General features: G+C 42.0%; 1 protein-coding gene across 1 annotated transcript in view; it reads left to right on the top strand.

Moving 5' to 3' along the window:
- The window catches only part of hcn2b (hyperpolarization activated cyclic nucleotide-gated potassium channel 2b), a 38,193-nt gene that overhangs the window by 11,343 nt on the left and 7,411 nt on the right, over nt 1-19,439 (top strand). Inside the window, exons 4-6 of the mRNA XM_041935552.1 lie at nt 6,560-6,778; nt 16,722-16,868; nt 17,664-17,904. Of these exons, the coding sequence (XP_041791486.1) occupies nt 6,560-6,778; nt 16,722-16,868; nt 17,664-17,904 (607 nt within the window). The remainder of the gene's footprint in view (nt 1-6,559; nt 6,779-16,721; nt 16,869-17,663; nt 17,905-19,439) is intronic.

Genomic DNA, 19,439 nt, shown 5'->3' with positions numbered 1-19,439 from the left:
CACAGTGCCAGTCGGCCGCCTGCTGCGCCTGCGCCGCTTTCTCATCTCAGGGTAATCAAGGTCAGAGATCCTCTTCAGAGTGGCTTTGAATGAGAGATGCAGTGTTAAATGGTCCTCGTGCTCCACCTCAGGCTGACGGGATGTCTGCCTTCGCCGGACATTTACCGGACTCCACCTTGCTTTTCTCTTCGCAGCATCCATGCACTTACAGCCTGATAGAAACAGCACTTGATTCATTGACTCCCTCAGAGGGCACTCTCATATGCACTTGTATACCTGCTTCCATGCGTCTGTCTTTGTGCATATGTGAGAATACATAACCTACAAACAAGTGATAAGCAACGTAGTCTCCTTGCAACTCTTTTCCTTCCTCGAATGTATGCAGCTCTGCTTCAAAACACTCAAAAACAATATCTGATGCTTGTGAAAGATATGCACGCAGCAGGCGGTGGTGTTTATTATAAGCCTGACAATCAGGCTCCTGCAGCACAAGAGAGCAAATCATCATGGCTGTTTTTTAGGGGGGGGCTCTCTGTTACATGGATGACAGGTGGTTTTGTCCCGTGTACATCAGCCTGATTGGCTGTTACATCAGTGGCATTAGGATAAAGCCTCTCTCTTCCTCTCAGTCTCTCTCTGCTTCGCTCTCTGTATTTAATACTTCAGCTGCTGAGAGGCATCTTACTGTAGCAGAAGAGTTGCTGTAATTGCAATAGTACACAGTACACCATTTGTGTGGCTTTATCATGCATGCGTACGCACACACAGGTGCACTTCAAGAAACCCTCCTGCTTTGAAAGTTAATGAGGATATCCTCCATTCATTCAATTACTGAAGTGATCTGAATGGCGGGCAGGCCTGTCAGCGCGCATGAGAATAATGGACAGTTAGCGAGGCCTGTGTGTGGAGGTGTTGGTGTGCATGTGAGCGAGCGACACTTCCCTGTTAGGTTCCAGCAGCCTCTTTCAGGGCTCATATGGTGCATATATGATAAAGTGTAACCAATCTCAGAAACATTAATTTCTTCGTTTTTCAGAGAAGAGCATTTAAAGTGGGCGGTGCAGCTCTGTGTGTCATATACAGGAGGTCTCAGGATATTTTTGTCTCTCTTTAATGTACATGTGGGTTAGTTGACCACAGGGGTTGAATGTTTTTCTGCTGTCCCAAATGGTGCAATTATTGCAGAGACCTGAAGCCTTTGGAGAGTGTTTGGAGAATGATGCTTTGTTGAATGTGGACATACGGATACATACATTGAAGACGCTTATTATCATTATTATCTGGGTTAGTTTGTGTTTGCTGGGTCAAGTCATGTTTTAGCTAACTTTAAGAAAATGCTGCACAGCCTAGTTGGAGCTCCAGTCTTTGTGGGGCAAGTTGCCCCTTTGAGACCAACCTCAATTTAAGAAGAAAGGCCCTCTTGTCATATTTAGCTTTGCAGTGGTAGGCAGTCTTATTGAATAGGATAAATCTTCTGTGTTCTGCAAACAAGTTTTGCCTTCAAATCTTACATAAAAACACTACTATGACACAAATATTTTACTGTTAAATATTTAGCTGGTAAATGTTATTTAGGATGGAAAAATGTCTGGATCCGTGTATTTAACTTTTAAATAAGAATATACCACAGCCAGGCCAGCATAAACAGACTTTTTATGAAGACAGATGATATGTCAGCTACCGGAAAGTAAAGTATCTGGATCGCCCCCTGGTGGCTGGTTGCATTACAGGTAATGATTATCAAATAATAATGCAAAATTATTACAGTTGTACCATTTACAATATTTTCTGAAAAAAGTGGACTTTTTAATGACAGTAAAATTGTCAAATATTACAAAACTAACTGCAATTTGATCTTTTGTCTGCCGGGGTTTTTCTGAGTTGTTGAGAAACTTCTTCAACTTTGTGAACTGCTGTTTTTGACAAATTATTTGTCCCCTCTTGTAAATTCAGCTCACTCCTGAATCCTGACTTCTGCTCTCTCTCTCTCTTTGTTTTCTTCATTTTTCTTTTGGCAATGCCTCAGGAATAGGCGCCATTTTACTGTACTTCTTTTTCTTTTATCATCATACTTAAGCAGCATAATGATTGATTGGCCAGTTGTTGCAGCACCTGTGCCAATCAAATCCATCCACTGACATGATCTGTCCAGTGACATGGAGAGGCTGATTGTCTTGACTTGGTCTGTCCACAGGACTGTAACCTACTACTACCACTTAGTCCAATTCCTTGTGCTTGCATCAGAACACAGTTAACGGCCATTACAGTGCACAGGAATGTGACACCACCTCTAAGAGAGGCAGCAGGAAATGATTAAACTGGCAGTGTCAGTAATAGCATATTTCTGTAAACGTCTCTTTTCAAGTGCTCCTGGGGGCCCTCTGGTGGCCATGGGGTCCCTAAGCAGGCACTTAGTTCACTTACGCATCAAGCCAGCACTGGTCAGGCCACATGATGAAAGTAAATACTGAAAACTGTTCAACTTTTGCAAGACATTCAGCCATGCAAGTGGAACTTTTTGCAGACGAGGTGTTTAGAGGAATAAAAATTACAGGTGCACTACTGTAACTAGTCTCCGAAGTTTAGGAGACACTCAAAACATGGCGGCCTGATCACAACATTCTTTTATTTTATCATTAGAGCTAAACGGTGCACTTAAATACAGAGTAAGGCCTAATAGGGCAGAGTGAATGCAAAGATGTGACGATGAAAGCAACAAATCTCATTGAGAGAAGTTAACAGTATTTAAAGAAGCACAATGGACCATTAGAGGAAGTGCTGAAAACTCAAAAATCATTCAGACTCTCCTGTTAGCTGCTGTAACTTTTTCATGCAACAGTTCAGTGAAGGATAAATAATGTCATTGCTGAGTCTCTACTGTAATTATACAGAAGACATGACATACAGTTAGTTTTACCAACACGTAAACATATGATTTCATCTAATCTATTGCATTATGTGGAAGTTGGTTGAACATGCAATGTCGAACTTCTTCCTCTTCATCTGTCAAAGGAGAAACACCAATTAAAGCTAACGAGCTCAAACCCAATAACAGCAGCTGATTGAGCAGCGAGCTATGATCCACTGAGTCAAATTCCTCTTGCAAATCAATTAAAATCCTGCCACATGATTTTCAAGCATGAATTTCACATCTGATGAAGTCAATTACGGATACACAGGAGTCAGCGAGGAAAGACTTCCGCAAACCAGAGGGAACTGAAAGATTAAAATCAAGCACACTTCATGTACGGCGCACTGTGTGTTTTAGCTATGCTAATGATGAGGCTCTGCGGACCGGCAGTGTTGGTCTGTTTGTTGGTCCCCCCCGGTTGTAGTGTGTAATACTTCAAAAACTATTGAAAAGATCGCCATGAAATAGTTTACTGACTTTGGTGATCGACTCCCCCAGAAAAATGATTTGGTACCACTTTTAAGTTTGAGTAAAAGCTAATAATTTACTTCAGAGAAAGAGAAGAGGATCCGATGTTGCAGCTCAAGCTACGAATTCAGACTTGTGATGTTGCAAACACACCATGACGCCTTTCAAATTTGCTTGTTAGTCCGTTTTTCTTACTTCAACACACACTCCAATTTAAGCTTGTGCATTTTTAATCAAGAGCAATATTTTAGCTTTTAATGTCAGCGTTCTTCATGTATTGTCAAGTACTTCCAGCAGACTCCACGCCGTCTTGCAGCTTTCCATACTCATTTGGTTTTAAATAATGAACACAAACATGAACCCGCGGCTTCTGAATAATGAATCTCAACATCGCTAACGAGGTCTTGTATGGCAGTTTACATATTAAAATTCTTAATGTCAGTGTCATCTAAATGTCAGTCCTTTCAAGCAAACCAAACTCACCATGTCAGTTTTAGACCACCAGAGAGGCGGCGCACCCTGTCAAAGAGATGCTCAGCAGCATGGCTGGCACACACACACACACACACACACACACTCAAATACAAGCTGAGTGTTAAACATCATGTAAACCCAGATGGACGTGGCAGCACGCACGTAGACTCACTATTCTATACTTACGCCATCATGCATCATAGATGTCCCACGCACCCTTTGTGTTCCTTCCTAAATGTATTATGCACAATGAGCTATCATCCACGCTGCTCAGTGAAGACTGATGGCAAATAAGATGAACACACAAGAGCTAATTTAATTTGCCCCCCACCACCACCTCACACAGGGTGGTATCTCTGGACAATTAGTTTATTGTGTTACTATGAAGGCTGTAATTTCCAACAGTAAGAGACAGCTGTACACTGTGTCAGCTTTAATCAGCTATTATCTCAAGCTTAAACACATACCGGCCCGTTAGAGCTGCTCAGGGTGTGCGGCGTCTGCCTCGGAGGGTTTTCCTGCTCATATAGTCACACGTGAAGAGCAGTTTCGGAAACGCTTGGCGGAATCCGCTCATTTGCTTTCGTGCTGAGACTTACGGTCAATTAGAAATGTATCCCATTCTGCAGAATATGAAGCTAGCCGGTTAGCTTAGCTTCACATGAAGACAGGAAGCAGGAAGTAACAGCTAGCCTGACAAGCTGCCAGGCAACCAGCGGAAACCTTTCGTGCTGAGACTTATGATCAATTAGAAATGTATCCATTCTGCAGAATATGAAGCTAGTCGGTTAGCTTAGCTTTGCATGAAGACAGGAAACAGGAAGTAACAGCTAGCCTGACAAGCTGCCAGGCAACCAGCGGAAACTCCACGAAGGCACATAAAACCCTGGATTTAACAAACAAGATATAACGTGTGCTTTAGAGACTGTTAACAAGTGGCCAGGCTCGCGTATTCCCCCCGTTTCCAGCCTTAATGCCAAGCTATGCTAATTAGCTGTAGCATCATACTTAGCATAGAATGCAACTAGCGCACTTCGCCAAATATCAAAGTGTTCTGTTCAATATGTAGGCTTGGCTGTGCCTCATGTGTATTTGTATGGAAATCATTGACGTCAACATAATCATTTCTAGGAACACAGGAGCTGATTCATACCAGCAGGCTTTCACCGACGCTCGCACAGACACACGGACAGACACGAAGAGTAATGCATCTTCGACCCGCAGATGAGTTATACTGTTACTGGCAGGACGCCAGTGGTTTTACAGTAATGTTGTCTTATAAATGCCACAGTAGCATGTGACAGTAGTAGGCTGCCTGGTTTGTATAGACAGACAAGCCGAGGGCTATTTCTTGATTTTATGTACAGCATCTACTCAGCAGCAGTCCGCGTTTCATCTTTGTTAGTATTTTTGTAATCCAGTTTCCTTCGTGGGGTGCATTTAGAGTAAATTCTCTGGTGCTCTGTCCTCTGAAAGGCTCGATATCAATATTGTGCATGTGTGTCTGCGAGAGTGTGAGACGGACAGATGCAGCCATGTGTGAGAAGGTGTTTGTTTCTGTGCCTGAGCTCCGGGTTAGGGCCTCCACTCCTGCTGCTCATCCACCAGCAGTGTGGCCGGCATGCTGATGGCTGACTGGAGGGATTCAGCTACGGGTCTTATCACCAGCGGGGACGAGGCTCATGTAAATGTTCTGTCAGGGTTTTTCTGGGAAATGTTGCTTGTTATAATGGGCTTAAGGGCTGCAGATGACAGCGAGACAAGGACTGCACATGCAAGGCTGCGTCGTATAGAAATGACAACAAAGCAAGAGATGTGACAACAGTGCCTGTGATCTTAAAGGCTTCAAGCTGTTTTGTATCGAAGATTATGGGGTCCAGTCTATCTCCTCAAAGGAATCTAACAAACTGATGAAGCTGACAGCTCAAAACAGATACAAAACTTTGAGTCCTGCTCCAGGGCCGGAGCTAAGCTCACAGTCTGACACCAGGGTTTCAGGTTATCCTGCCCAGTGAGCCGTAGTGCCGTTAAAATCACCCGTCTGGGCTCTTCCTCGAATCACCTCCATGAACGCTCCTGTACGTCCTCTTTCACCTCCTCCAAAACCAGCCAAATTTGAATCTCAAATGAAATGCAAATGCCCCCCTGGAAAAACACCACAAACCAGTCAAATCAGTGACTGAAGACGCCCAGAGAGGGAGCTGGAGGAGAAACACACACCCCCAGCGGTAAACTCCGGACAGTGTGTGAACCACAGCTGTTGGAGGGGAGGATGTGAGGTTCAGCTGTGCCTGTGGAGGGCTTTCTAATGAATCTAACATGGGAGAATTAGGGTTGACTGAGTGTGTGAGCACCAATCAAAGGCAGACTGGAGCAGGCAGATGTGGAGGCTGCTCATTAACACTCGCTGTTTTTTCCTCCCTCTTCTGCCTGGTGCTCGGTGATGATGATCAGGCTCTCCACCAAACCTGAAACAATCACCAGACACACAGCTGTAGACTTCACCAGGACAGCCTCACCCTTTAGCCCTCTTATTCTTATACTCACTTGATCACACTCTAACTTTAACAGTCTACCTTTGGCTTGGGTCATCAGGTCAAAATCATTGTAGCATGAAAGTAAAAATTTAAAAACAAGGAGATATTCTAGCACAGAATAACCCACATTTTCCTCCTTTCTCTCCCATCTCTTCCACCTTCCCTACAGAATGACTCATGGAGCGAGCTCTACTCCTTCGCCCTCTTTAAAGCCATGAGCCACATGCTGTGCATTGGCTACGGAAGACAAGCCCCAGAGAGCATGTCGGACATCTGGCTGACCATGCTCAGTATGATCGTCGGAGCCACCTGCTACGCCATGTTCATCGGCCACGCAACCGCACTCATCCAGTCTCTGGACTCATCCCGACGGCAATACCAAGAAAAGGTAAGGATCTGGCTAATTTTTGGTGTCCCTATTTCACTGGAATTGTTGTGTTTCAGGCAGGGTTTGCAGATCAAGCTTATGTTGATTTTGTTTATCCAAATTACCAAAGAAAAACAGTATGTAGACATGCAGACAGCTGTGGTTTTAAGTTGTCCAGGTTTTAAGACCTCTGTCTCTGAGATTTCAGCAATACAACAATGGCAAATAGATGTTTATTTGTGGTGTTCAGGCTTGTGGTGTTTGCTTTCTTGCAAGAGAGAGAGTTAGATGAGAAGATCGATACCACTCACGTGTGTTTGCGGTCAGTATGAAGCTGGAGCCGGGGGTAAGTAGCTTAGCTTAGCATAAAGACTGGAAGCAGGGGGAAACAGCTAACCTGGCTCTGTCCAAAGTTTAAAAAATATGTCTGCTAGCAGCTTTGCAGCTCACTAAATAATAACGTTATATGCGACAAAAATTATTACAAGTTGTGTTTTTACAGGGAGTTACGCTCCATATCTGTTTCCAGTCTGCAAAGATAAAATAATCTGCACCTGGCTCACACTTACTGGACCGACCTGCCACCGGTATCAATGTCTTGCTCTCCGGAAAGAGAACCAACAGGCGTATTTCCCAATTTCCAACCATTCTGTAGATAAATCCAGCAGCAACACCTCTCTTCACCGAGGAGCTAATCCCCCTCAGAACTGCGGACTCTGTGTTCTTTGGATTATCCAGAGTCACTGGGACACAAGAGATGTTTGTGTTGATATTTTTTTAATTTCGTTCCTCGTTGGCGTGAGCGCCAGCTCTGCGCTGAGGCGGTGGCAGAAATCTCAGAGAAGCATATGTCAGATACTTGGACAAATAAATCTTAACCTATCAGCAGAGATCTTGTTGGGAAAAGAACAGAAAAAAAGGAGCGATGTTTTACTGGCCTATTATCTTTAGATCACTGGTGAAATAAATCAAGGGGTTAGCCACAGGATTACCTGTACCCAGGTGGCCCCTCTGTCTAGAGTATTGCAAGACACCATACGGAGACCGCATGCAGAGATTTAATCTACAGTGCTTGTCCTCTACAACAATGTGGATCAGGTTATCACGTTTGATATGAGCAGAGAGGGTTTGCTCATTTGATTCCAACACACTTTGATAGGAACAGCATCTGTTCCATTAGTTCGATATTCATGGCTGCGGCTCGCTGGGCCTCGGCCTGTCTGTCATCTCTGTGCAGCGGCAGATCAAAGCTTTCTGTGTCCGCGGGCCAGGGAGGGGAGCGCTCCTGCTTTATAGGGCCATGGTGTCAGCGCTGCTCTGTGTCTTGTTAGCTTCCTTAGATCCTGGGTGATGTGGAGATGTCTTGTGCTGCGTGCACAAGAGCGATCAGGTTTACGTCTCTCTTTCTGCAGCAAATGCTGCTTTGGCCTCAACGTGGAGCTCCATTCTGCTTATGTTCTGGTTGTTGTGGCTTGGTTGTGCAACGTTTTTGAGGGATAATCATCTTGCTTTATTTTCTAGGTCATGATATCAGCGAGTATCCATGATGATGCTGAGTTCATATCACGCCAACTGTCCTGTGGGACGGGCTGTAGTGGTCTTAAAAAATGATGAAGCTGCTGTGTGTATGTGTCAGATTTCGTGAACACGTTAAATGCAGCAGGGAATGATACATTTTTAATAGATCCATCCACGGTGCATGCTGTGTGACCCCAGTTTCAGCAAAGGTGGTCGAAGACAAGGCGGAATTTAAAGGGTCAGTCTACTGAAAATTCAAAAGATTTCTGCTGCCATCACAATGCAAAGGAGGTGAATGAAAGTCTATGGGGCTTACAGTATAAATAGTTACTAAAAATTCAGCATTGTGTTCAATGGATTATCCAGAGTTTTAATGCTTTTACTAATGTATTTCTGGTAAACTCACCCCTGAAATGAGTCAGTCCTGCTTATCACATACGTGTGACATGTTACACAGGATTTAAATCTTACCTTCAGACAAGACAGGATTCTTCAGTCAGAGGCCTCAGATCTGAAGACTGCCCAAAGACTCACTAATTCAGTACCATCTTCTAAATCCACTCCTCCAAATACACTCTCATAGACTTGCTTTTATGTAATCGCCTTTTGATCTTGCCAACTTTTAACCTTGTGTTGTTTCCCCGTGCATTTTTAAAAATCCAGTTTCATTTTTTAAAGTCATTTCTGCTTTGATCATGTTTTCTATTTTTATATCTTAAATGGGTTTTATACTTTATTGTTTTGTCTTTTATCATTTGATTCTTGCCTTTATGCTTTCCTGCGATGACCTTCGCACACTTTGAAATAGCACTAAACAAAGTTTCTCATTTTTGTTGTCCTCCCGCAAAGAAGGTTATATTATTGGCTCAGTCTGTGTTTGTCTGTTAATTAGCAGACACCTCTCAAAAAGTTGATGGAAAGCTAGATCGTTCCTCCAAGGAGGATGTGATGAGTGTTTGGCATTAAACATTTTGCCTCATAACTCGTAGAGGCGCAGAGGAATACTTACTTCCTGGATTTTTTGGTGTCCCACCAGTTTTCCCTTTTTTTTTTAAACCCTTCTCACAAACTTCATCCAGTCCTCGCTAAATGTGGTTTGTAACTTAGTTGGAAAAAGTTGCTCTACAAATACTCTGTAATTGGTTTCCAGATGGGCTGTTTGACATTAATGGCAGAAGTCTGAAGGATGTCCTCTTGCAGCGAGCACAGAGACTAAAGAGAAGAATTGAGGGAAAGGGTAAATGAGCTGCTGAGTCTATGCTGGAGTCTCTGCTCTGTGTCAGCTACGTGTCGCTGTACTCTGTCAGCGATGTGACGTCTGCAGCAATCAGCTCCTGCTGTCACTCTCATTCTCCTCCTCTTCTATGCACATGGGTGAAATAACGAACAAAGTGGCCACGGCCTGTCAGGCAGGACTAAGGTAACTCATCCAACATGCCTCTCCGGTCCCCCGTGACTGCTTGTTTATCATTAACCAATGAACTGGACCATGCTGCACTGCAGTCCACAATAAGTCTCGCCATGAGATAACAGGCAGGAGACAGAGCTACGGGTTGGAACTCGCCGCTGTGACAAAACACAAGGTTTGTCTAAGATAGAGTAAATGCTCGCGACAGCGTGGACTTGTATTGACATAACACAGAGTAAACAGTTAGCATCACGCTCAGCGTTGAGACAGAAATGTCATAATAGCTCCAGCACTAAGCATCTTCTCCAGTCTGCAGGCAAAGACCCCGCTGACCAAAAAGAGATGTGAACTCTGTTTACTGTAGGCTCAAGAGTTAAACAGAGCATACCGGTATTTTTACTGCTTTATCAGACTGGACACATGTTGTTTGGTTAGCGGTGTGTTTAGAGGGTCGACATATACACAAATATAGATAGAGACACACAGTAAGTGTGAGAAAAGAGAAGATGTTAATGAGAAAGCCTGTAGAGCAGTGGTTCCCAAATGGCACAGTTGTTTTTTTTTTTTAGGTTGTTTTTGATCAAGTTTACATTCATACTGTCACCATTTTAAGTGGCAAAAGCTGGACCTTTTCACCATTCAGCTAACTATTTCAACCATTAATCTTTTACTTTTAGCTAGCTTTTTCAACCTTCTGTCCGTTATGTTTAGCCAACTTTTTCAACCATTTATCCATTACTTTAGCTAACTATTCCAATCATTTATCCATTACTTTAGCTAACTATTTCAACCATTAATCTCTTACTTTTAGCTAATTATTTCAACCATTTATCCTTTACTTTTAGCTCACTATTTCAACCATTTATCCATTACTTTTAGCTAGTTATTTAAACCATTTATCCATTATTTTTAGCTAACTAAACCATCCATTATTATTATCAGTTATTTCACCTGTTTATCCAAACCATTTTATTCATTGATTTGTTACTTTTAATTTATCCATTACTTATAGCTAACTATTTTTTCATAGATATTTCACCTGTTTATCCATTAGCTTTCAGCTAGCGAGTTCAACCATTGTGCTTTTCGCTAACGATTTGAACTGTTTACCCATTACTGTTGGCTATATTTCACTTGTAGTTGTGTACTTTTAGCTAGTTTCAACCATTGATCTGTTACCTTGTCATTTATCTATTACTTATAGCAGATTATTGTAATTTTCTCTTTCAGCTAAGCTTTTAGCTAACCATCTTTACTACCTATCTAAACATGTAGGATTATGATGTGATGACGTGGTCAGAGTTGAACAGGCACTGACGTGAAGTTGTAAATGGTAACATTTGACTTACAATCTCCACAAACACTACAGTATGAATGAGGCATGGCGGCAGCTTAGCGGTCATCCTACCATCATTGAGGTGACTGGTGCCTCCATCCCGTTTCTCCACAACACTCTTCCCATCTCCAGCCCTCCCCTTCTTCATCTGTCCATTCGTCCTTGACTGTTGGGCAATACACCATCTGCCAGCGGACACCGCACATGGACAGAGGGCATTAGCCATTATGTAACTACACTCCCACTCCTCCTCCCCCATCACTTCCTAGAGCAGCGTGTCCGAACAGTATCGAGAGGAGGTAGATGTGACTCCTGGGGCCTCTGGCGATGAGCACTGATCCACTGCGCCTTGACACGTCAAATAGCGACTTCATAACGTGGACCTGACTTGGACGACCCGGGTTTCTGACAATTAGATTTGATAGATTAAACACATCGGCTAGAGACTGACAAAAAATAAAATTGAGCTCAAGGTCCACTTACATGCTTTTTTTCTGGAGCTTTCAGCCACATCTCATAATTGAAAAGGAGGCAGATATGGTTGAAAGCTCCAGAAATAGCTAATAAATGGACCATAAGTTAAGATTTTTGTATTGTCAGACGCTATTTCCAGATTCAAGAATATAGTTTCACGTTCAGCTTCAACTGAAATTTATTCTACTTAATTGTGTTGTTGTGGTTAGATCCTCATATTTTTCTGATTAGAGGTTCTTTAAATCTAATAAATTTATCTGAACAGAATAAGTTTTTGTCTGTGCAAAAAAATCCAGGTAAAAGCTGTCTGGGTCTACGTCATCACTTAAATGTCTCTAATATTTGCAAAATATTGGCGAAGCATAATGAAAAAAGGATACACGTTAAAATGCAAATTAGCTTTACTAGTCTATTCTGACATGTTTTTCAGTCCCTCCACGCCATCGTCAACACACACACACACACTTGTTATGTGGTGAGTGTATGCGCTCCTACATGTGTGTGCCTGAGGGTGTGTTTACGTGTGTTCACATTTGTGTGTTTATTTCAGTTGATCTGTCTCTGCGCTTCAGTCAATGAGCTAAAGGATGGTGCTGAAGTCAACTTGAGTTTCACGCACACACACACACACACACACACACACACACACACACACACATACACACACACAGATATAAGACTTGTCATATCCTGAGCCCTGACGCTCAGTGACACGGCCCATTAATAGAAGGACCAATTCAATTTCTCCCTTCCCTCTGTGGCGGCTTACAGTGACAGCCATGCATCATGCTCACAAGCCACAAACTAGAGGCTTTATGTCCCATAAAAAAAACCTCCATGCTGCCCCCCCCCCCCTTAACTAAGTCCACAGGCTGAGAGGAGCAGATTTGATTTAAGATATGTAATGCATTTTTTAGTTTTATACAAGTACTGCCGGAGGAAGTAAGTCCAGTTTTATCTTCATTCATGGCCACAACATTTGATTTTATGAGATTTGCACTGCATTATTAATGCAGTTACTATACAATAAGTGGAATCTGGAGAATGTAAGTTCAGTTTCTGTAAACCTGCCTGTGTCTCTGGCTATAAACATGGGAATTTGTTCATATATATGTCTCGCGATTCAGAGCATTAACTGACATCTGCCATCTCTCCCGTCCTCCCCTTTGATCTTCTCTCAAAAAGCAAAAAAACTTGGCCACGTGGTAACACAGCGTGCATAATGGATTTCCACATCATATTTTCTTGATATTTCCCTCATGAGGGAAATGCGAGTCAGCTTTGCTACAACCGTGTCTTACTTCAAATTTTGTAATTAAGAAGTGAGCAGATTTTTATTTGATTTATTTATCTTTTTTGGAAAGATGAGGCCTTTTGGGTCTCACACCGTTCCACTGACTTTGAGTGACATGGTCACTAATCTAAGGCTAATGCTGAGAAAACCAGAGAGTCAATAAAACTCAGCTCCTCCAACAAGCACAGAGCGAGGGAGAGAGATGTCATTTCAGTTTAATTGAGACTGTCACACACTGAATTTCCAGACAGGGAACATTTAATAGGAGCATCCAAGTTTATCCCCATGCTTGATTGAATGAGCTGAATACTCTGGAAGTCGGATGCATCTTTATTGTTACTGACACGTCCTCCTTTTTTTTTGTTTTATTGGGTTTGTTAGTTCTTTTTGCTGAATCCCATCTTATGTCCTAAATGAAAACATCGTAATCATTTGAAAAGAAAATTCAGATTGTTGTTTTCACTTCCAAGAAATCTGAAAAGATGACTGATGATGACAACCTGTGAGATTTTCATTTAGTGCTGCCGTGGCTTTTCATGCTAAATGAACCATGGCTGAAGGCAATTAATTAAGCCTGAATAAGACATGAACCAAAAAAATTGGTTCATGTAATAAAGAAAGGGATGCAGTAAATTGTTTTTGATGTCATTATATGGCTCATTAAAGTAAGTGATCCCACTTTTCATCTCGTCAGGTGTACGGCGGTGCTGTACGGTATGCATGTCTATGTTGTATTTGTTTGTGCAGAGAACAAGAATAGGATAAAAAATCAGAATAAAAGAGGGAAAACTGTCAGTCTTCCACAGACGTTTTTCCCATTTTGTAAAAAACACTCACAGCTTCATATCACGGAGAGAAAATCCTCCTGTAGGGAAACAAAATTAATGATGTCCTACCATGACAGCCAGTATGTGCTGTATTAAGGATATTGTGATTTGCCGTGTCACCCAATCCACCAGGGTCAAGCCTCCATTTTCTTCTCCAACCCATATGTCACCTTACAGTGTGACAAAATGTAATTTCCTGGACAGCGAGCCGTCCCATCCCGTGCGTGTGTCATCGACGGTTACGAGCAAGGTCATTGTCAGCGCCCCCGCTGGTCCTCCATACGTGTCCTAATAAATCGTGACTGTCTGCTTAAGACACGCAGGCAGGAAAGTATCAGCACTCTAGATAATGAAAGGACTGGATTCCTCTTGATTCGTGCAGGATGTATGTACACACACAGAGGCAGATAAAGATAATCATCTATCTACCGCACTGTTTCTACACCTTAGTCACTACATACATGGCAATCCAGTGGCTTAATGAGGTGCAGATTGGTGACAATTTAAAGGAAAAAAAACTGCCTTTAAACAACTCTAAAGACTCCGCACACACATTTACTTACTGTAGTGGACACACATAGATAGATACACAAAGTCCTCTGTAGTCGTTACTGTAAAAAGTAATCACATTACTATGACACGTCAATAAGGAACGTGTAGCTGCTCAACACAGGATATATGCTGCTAGACACAGACAAACATACATTTGTCAGCCCTCAGAAATGTTCTTTATGTTCTTTATAATGTGGTATGAATGCATGTTATATTTCATCCCTGTGATGAAGAACCTCAATTTATCAGGTATTTAGTTTGTCAAAAACAGATGTTTTGATGTTATCTCCTAAATTGATTTTCCAAATTTCTGATTTTGGTCGTATTCCGCTCTTCTAACATGTGATTCTTCAGCTGAGTGGAAACCGACAGTGGTGACGGCTCGAACTTCAAAGGTGGAAAGCAAAAGAATTACAAATCTGCTGATTAACATAGCTGCTGCACAAACGCAGGTAGGCTGCAGGCAACGACGGCTTTGCTTGACAGGCTGCAATCAATTTCTTTTTCACCGGCAGTAAGTGGCACAGTAGAAATTCAAAGTGTTATTACCCAAGGCTGTTTGAGCAGTTCTTACCCGGCCATCACAGCTGAGCTGCTGCGTCTTGATGCATTTTTCCCCATGTGGTGTCGGACAGGGGAGATTCTCTCTTGACCCTCCGCTAGAAATCTACTACTCATCCAATTGACAGTTTATTCCACAGGGGGATGACTCACGCTGCTCGACACACACAAACACACACACACTTGGGAGACCTTATGCAACGCTTTAAAGCCACTCCAACATCAGGGCCACGTGGACTTCTCGCACACAGTTGATCCGTTTTAAAACAGCTTCTTTGTCTTTGGGTCAGAGTTATTATTGCTTTGAATTTTTCATAAGTTTTTGTTTTTTATTTCGTTTTAATTTTTTGGTTTCTTGAACTTGTTTCAGTTTAGTTTTATTGCTTAAAATGTTTAGTTTTAGTTTTTATTAGTTGCAGTATTGGTTTTAGATTATTATTATTATTATTATTATTATGGGGTTAGGGGCAAGCTTTAAGCAGTTCAGAATAGTTATTACAATACAACCACAACTCTGTCTCTCAGTAAGCATTTGCACCAATGCCTCCTCTTTGTTGTTTTGACAAACTGACTAAAATTAAAGCCATTTTTAGTTAAGTAAAAAGTTTTTTCACATCTAATTTCAGTTTTCAGCTTGGTTTCAGTTAACCATTGTCTTGCTTTGGGTCCATTAGAAGCGGATTCATTTATATTGTTTCTACTCATATATTTTGGTGCGTTTTCTTTTTGACTTAATGAGATTTTGCTATGTTTGTGTGCCAGTTGTTGCACCTTTCTGCATCTCTTCGTGTTAGCCGGTCTGCTGCTGATGTAACAGGAAGTGAACGGCTCTCTAGATGCAGGGCTCATCCGTTGTTCTGTCATGTGGTCGCACTTCACCCTCAGGGTGTTGTTGTGCGTGCAAGTAAGGGTGTATTTATATATATATATATATATATTATATATATATATATATATATATTTTTTTTTACAGGAAGGTGGTGACACGTGAAACCAGATACAATTTCCCATCTTTCTGGTATAAATGAAACAAACCCAAAAGCCATTTGTGTACAGTGACTGCAGAATAATAGCAAGATTTATTCCCCGATTGACACAGCGCCATGCAATTCCACCTTAGAGGAGAAGCTATACAGTAGATCCGGTGGCTGCTATTTTCACAGGGAATCCAGGCATGAAATGTGCGACGGAGCGTCATAATGAGTCGAGAGTAGTGGACATTCAGGCTGCATTTGTAGGTAAACACAACAGAGGTGAACTTGTGATGGTGTGAATCATCTCGGTGAGAAAAGTGCTGAAGACAACCTCCATTTTCAGCTTTTTTTTTCTAGCCACATAGTTACATATTTATCAGTTCCAACATAAATAACAGAGATCATACTTTCTCAGAATAGTAACTCCAGCACACAAATGCCCACTGGTTCAAATTCATTATTTACTCTTGTCTTCCTTTTTTATCTGGACATAGGTCTTCATAAATAATGAAAAAGTTTTTTCATGTGTTTTTCTGATGAAAAATGAAACTGACCAATCATGACAGTATTTCCTGTATATTTGTCCTTTTAAGATAAAGCTTTTTGTAGACCGCGACCACCCGAGAGAGCCTCAGTGTGGTTAAGGTGTGCAATAGCGTCACCTTTCTTCTCTAAACACAGCAGAGCGTGATGAATCCTCGTGGGCTTAACAGAGCTGTCATGTTTCCTTAACAGCTTCATCACAGCTTTCCTCTCATAGCTACGAGGTATAAATGGGTCACAGGATCTTCATGCATCTTAATAACTGCACACATGAATGAGCTGGAGCTGATGATAATAGAGAGAAAAAGTCGTTTTGAGTATTGAACAGCTGCTTGTGTGGCAAGCTCGCCGTGATGCTGCAATTTGAGGCAAACCTCCTCCTGTCCCCATTAACAAAAGTGTTGCTGAATCCTGTTTTCATTGATGCTTCTGTTTCTCCTCAACGCCATCCCTCTGACGCCTCCCTCCGTCCTCCAGTACAAACAAGTGGAGCAGTACATGTCCTTCCACAAACTGCCGGCCGACTTCCGACAGAAAATCCACGACTACTACGAGCACAGATACCAGGGCAAGATGTTTGATGAGGAGAGCATCCTGGAGGAGCTTAATGAGCCTCTGCGCGAGGTATGAAAACAGCCAAGCCAAGCATCCACGATAATGTGCCGGTTCGCCCACAGATACACACACTTCTTAACTGTCCACAGAGTAAATGGACCAGAAAAGATGCTCAGCTATGGTCTTTTTTTTCTGAAAAACATAAACTGGTCATTTAAAAACGGCTCTGTATCGATTTCCTTATGAAACTTAATTTACTCACTCGCTAGGCAATGAAATCACCCGTTTTTACCAGTTTTCGCTAAAAGATAATTAGCTTTTAAATGAAATGAACAGATGGGTTAGGAGTGATTTTCACATGCTTTTTATGTTCCCACACACCCTGAAGTTGTTTCACCTGCTGCCAGCACAAACAGTTTACTGCAGTTTACAGTAAACAAGGTCCTCCTGCTTCAAGGACAACTCAAAGGCTTCAGGTAATCGAAAATGAAGAGTAAAATAGGGAGAATAGTCAAATGAGCTTTGCCAGGGTCTTTCATAGTAATTAAATAACAAAACTGGCCCAACATGCAAGTGTTTGATCTGGAAATGGTGCTTTTTATTATCTGATTCTGAGAGTAAACAGTAATAATGAACTCTAACCATCATGTGTTTACCTTGAATCCATCATGGAGACAAGCGTTTTAGTAGATCTTGATCCTGAGATGTTAATGCAGAACACCCCCAAAACAAATCAAAGTGAATCTTAGCCACTAGTCACTACAACCCCCTGACTTTTTAAACAATCCTGCACTGATGTTCCCAACAATCTTACAACATCCAAAACGACGCTACAATCCAACACTGTTTCCTATCACCGTTTAGGAAATCGTCAACTTCAACTGCCGGAAGCTGGTGGCCTCCATGCCCCTGTTCGCCAACGCCGATCCCAACTTTGTGACGGCCATGCTGACAAAACTGAGATTTGAAGTCTTCCAGCCCAGAGACTACATCGTCAGAGAGGGCACCATCGGCAAGAAGATGTTCTTCATCCAGCACGGGGTGGTCAGCGTCCTGACCAAAGGAAACATGGGCATGAAGCTGATGGACGGCTCCTACTTTGGAGGTACGTCATCTGAGGGCCATCGATTACTGCTCTGCTCTACTGTGTTCTATTCTGTTCTGTTCTATCCTATTATTCTGTTCTATTCTGTTTACATACACCATAATGTCACATATTCAAATAGAACAGAACAGAACAGAAATGCAACATAATCACAGAATGATAAGAGTAATAATAAGTTCTACTCTGCTTTGCCTATCTAATTATTCTATTCTAGTCTATTCTGTTACAGAATGGAATGGAATAATAGGATAAAAGATAATATACAGATAAAATACGGAACATAATAGAACAAGACATAGAATAGAACATACCAGAACAGTGTAGAAAAGAACAACATAGAAAATATGCTCTGCTCTATCCTATTGTTCTGTTCTATCCTGTTTACATACATTATAACATAAGAGAACAGAACAGAGGAGAATATAACATGATCTAACATCACAGAATAATAGAGTAGAATAATAATAATAACAGGTCTACTCTGCTCTCCCTGCTCTTATTATTCCATTCTGTTCTGTTCTATTCTAGTCTATTTTATTCTATTCTATATTCTGTTCAATTCTATTCTATTACGGAACGGACCAGAATAATAGAATAGCAGATAATATACAGATAATACACAGAACATGATAGAATGGAATACAATAGAATAGATCATACCAGAAAAAAAAGTTCTGTTCTATCCTATTGTTCTATTCTTTTGTGTTCTACTCTCTTACGTTCTATTCATAACATGTCATAAAAGGACATAATGCACTCTAACCGAGTAGAATAGAACATGAATGATTGGTTCTGCTTCATTCTATTCTGTGCAATGCTTGCAGGCACACGTTGTTTACACTTTGAATCCCAGCAGACTCCACGACGGTAATATCACAGATGTGTGTTTACTATTGAAATTGTAACAATGAGCAGATACATGAAAAAAACAACAGCAGCGTGACATTTTACTTGGACTTGTTGTGCAGCTTTGCCTCACAGCCACTTCTGTCCCACTTTCCGCGGCTGTTGCTCCTCTGTGGCTGTTTAAAAACATGTGGTGCCTCTGCTGCTATCGCCACCCGTAAACCCACAGAGGCGTGCACTAGCACACCCCCACGCACTTTCTCAAGTCTCGTGGGCTGTTGTGTTTGGGCTGCATTTTTAACATCCGGCGCTCCCTTGCAGCAGGCCAGAGTTCACTGGCAGCAATGCTGATGTGCCAGCAGCCCAGGGCACAGCTGGAGTGGCGCAGATACACGCCACATGCACACACGTACGCATCGCACATACACACAATTATTAACAGCTAATTAGCACAGCACAATGGTGATGACAGGACCATTTGTTATGTCAAGCATAGACCGTTCAGAGTCATCCCTTCCGCCAGGGAGGAAATCACAGCTCTCTCTTTATAGACAAAACTAGGTGGGCTGGGTTGGAGGGACAGCACGGTTTAACCACAGCAGTGTGATGCATTGCAGTGTGTGTTTGTGGTCAAATCTCTCAATTAATAAGCAGCAGGAAGTAGATATGTGATGTTCTGCCTTTGACAT

The sequence above is a fragment of the Chelmon rostratus genome, chromosome 4 (genome assembly GCF_017976325.1).
Source record: "Chelmon rostratus isolate fCheRos1 chromosome 4, fCheRos1.pri, whole genome shotgun sequence".
Lineage (NCBI taxonomy): Eukaryota > Metazoa > Chordata > Actinopteri > Chaetodontiformes > Chaetodontidae > Chelmon > Chelmon rostratus.
The sequence above is the reverse complement of the archived record's forward strand: the minus strand, read 5'-3'. Positions and strand labels throughout refer to the sequence as shown.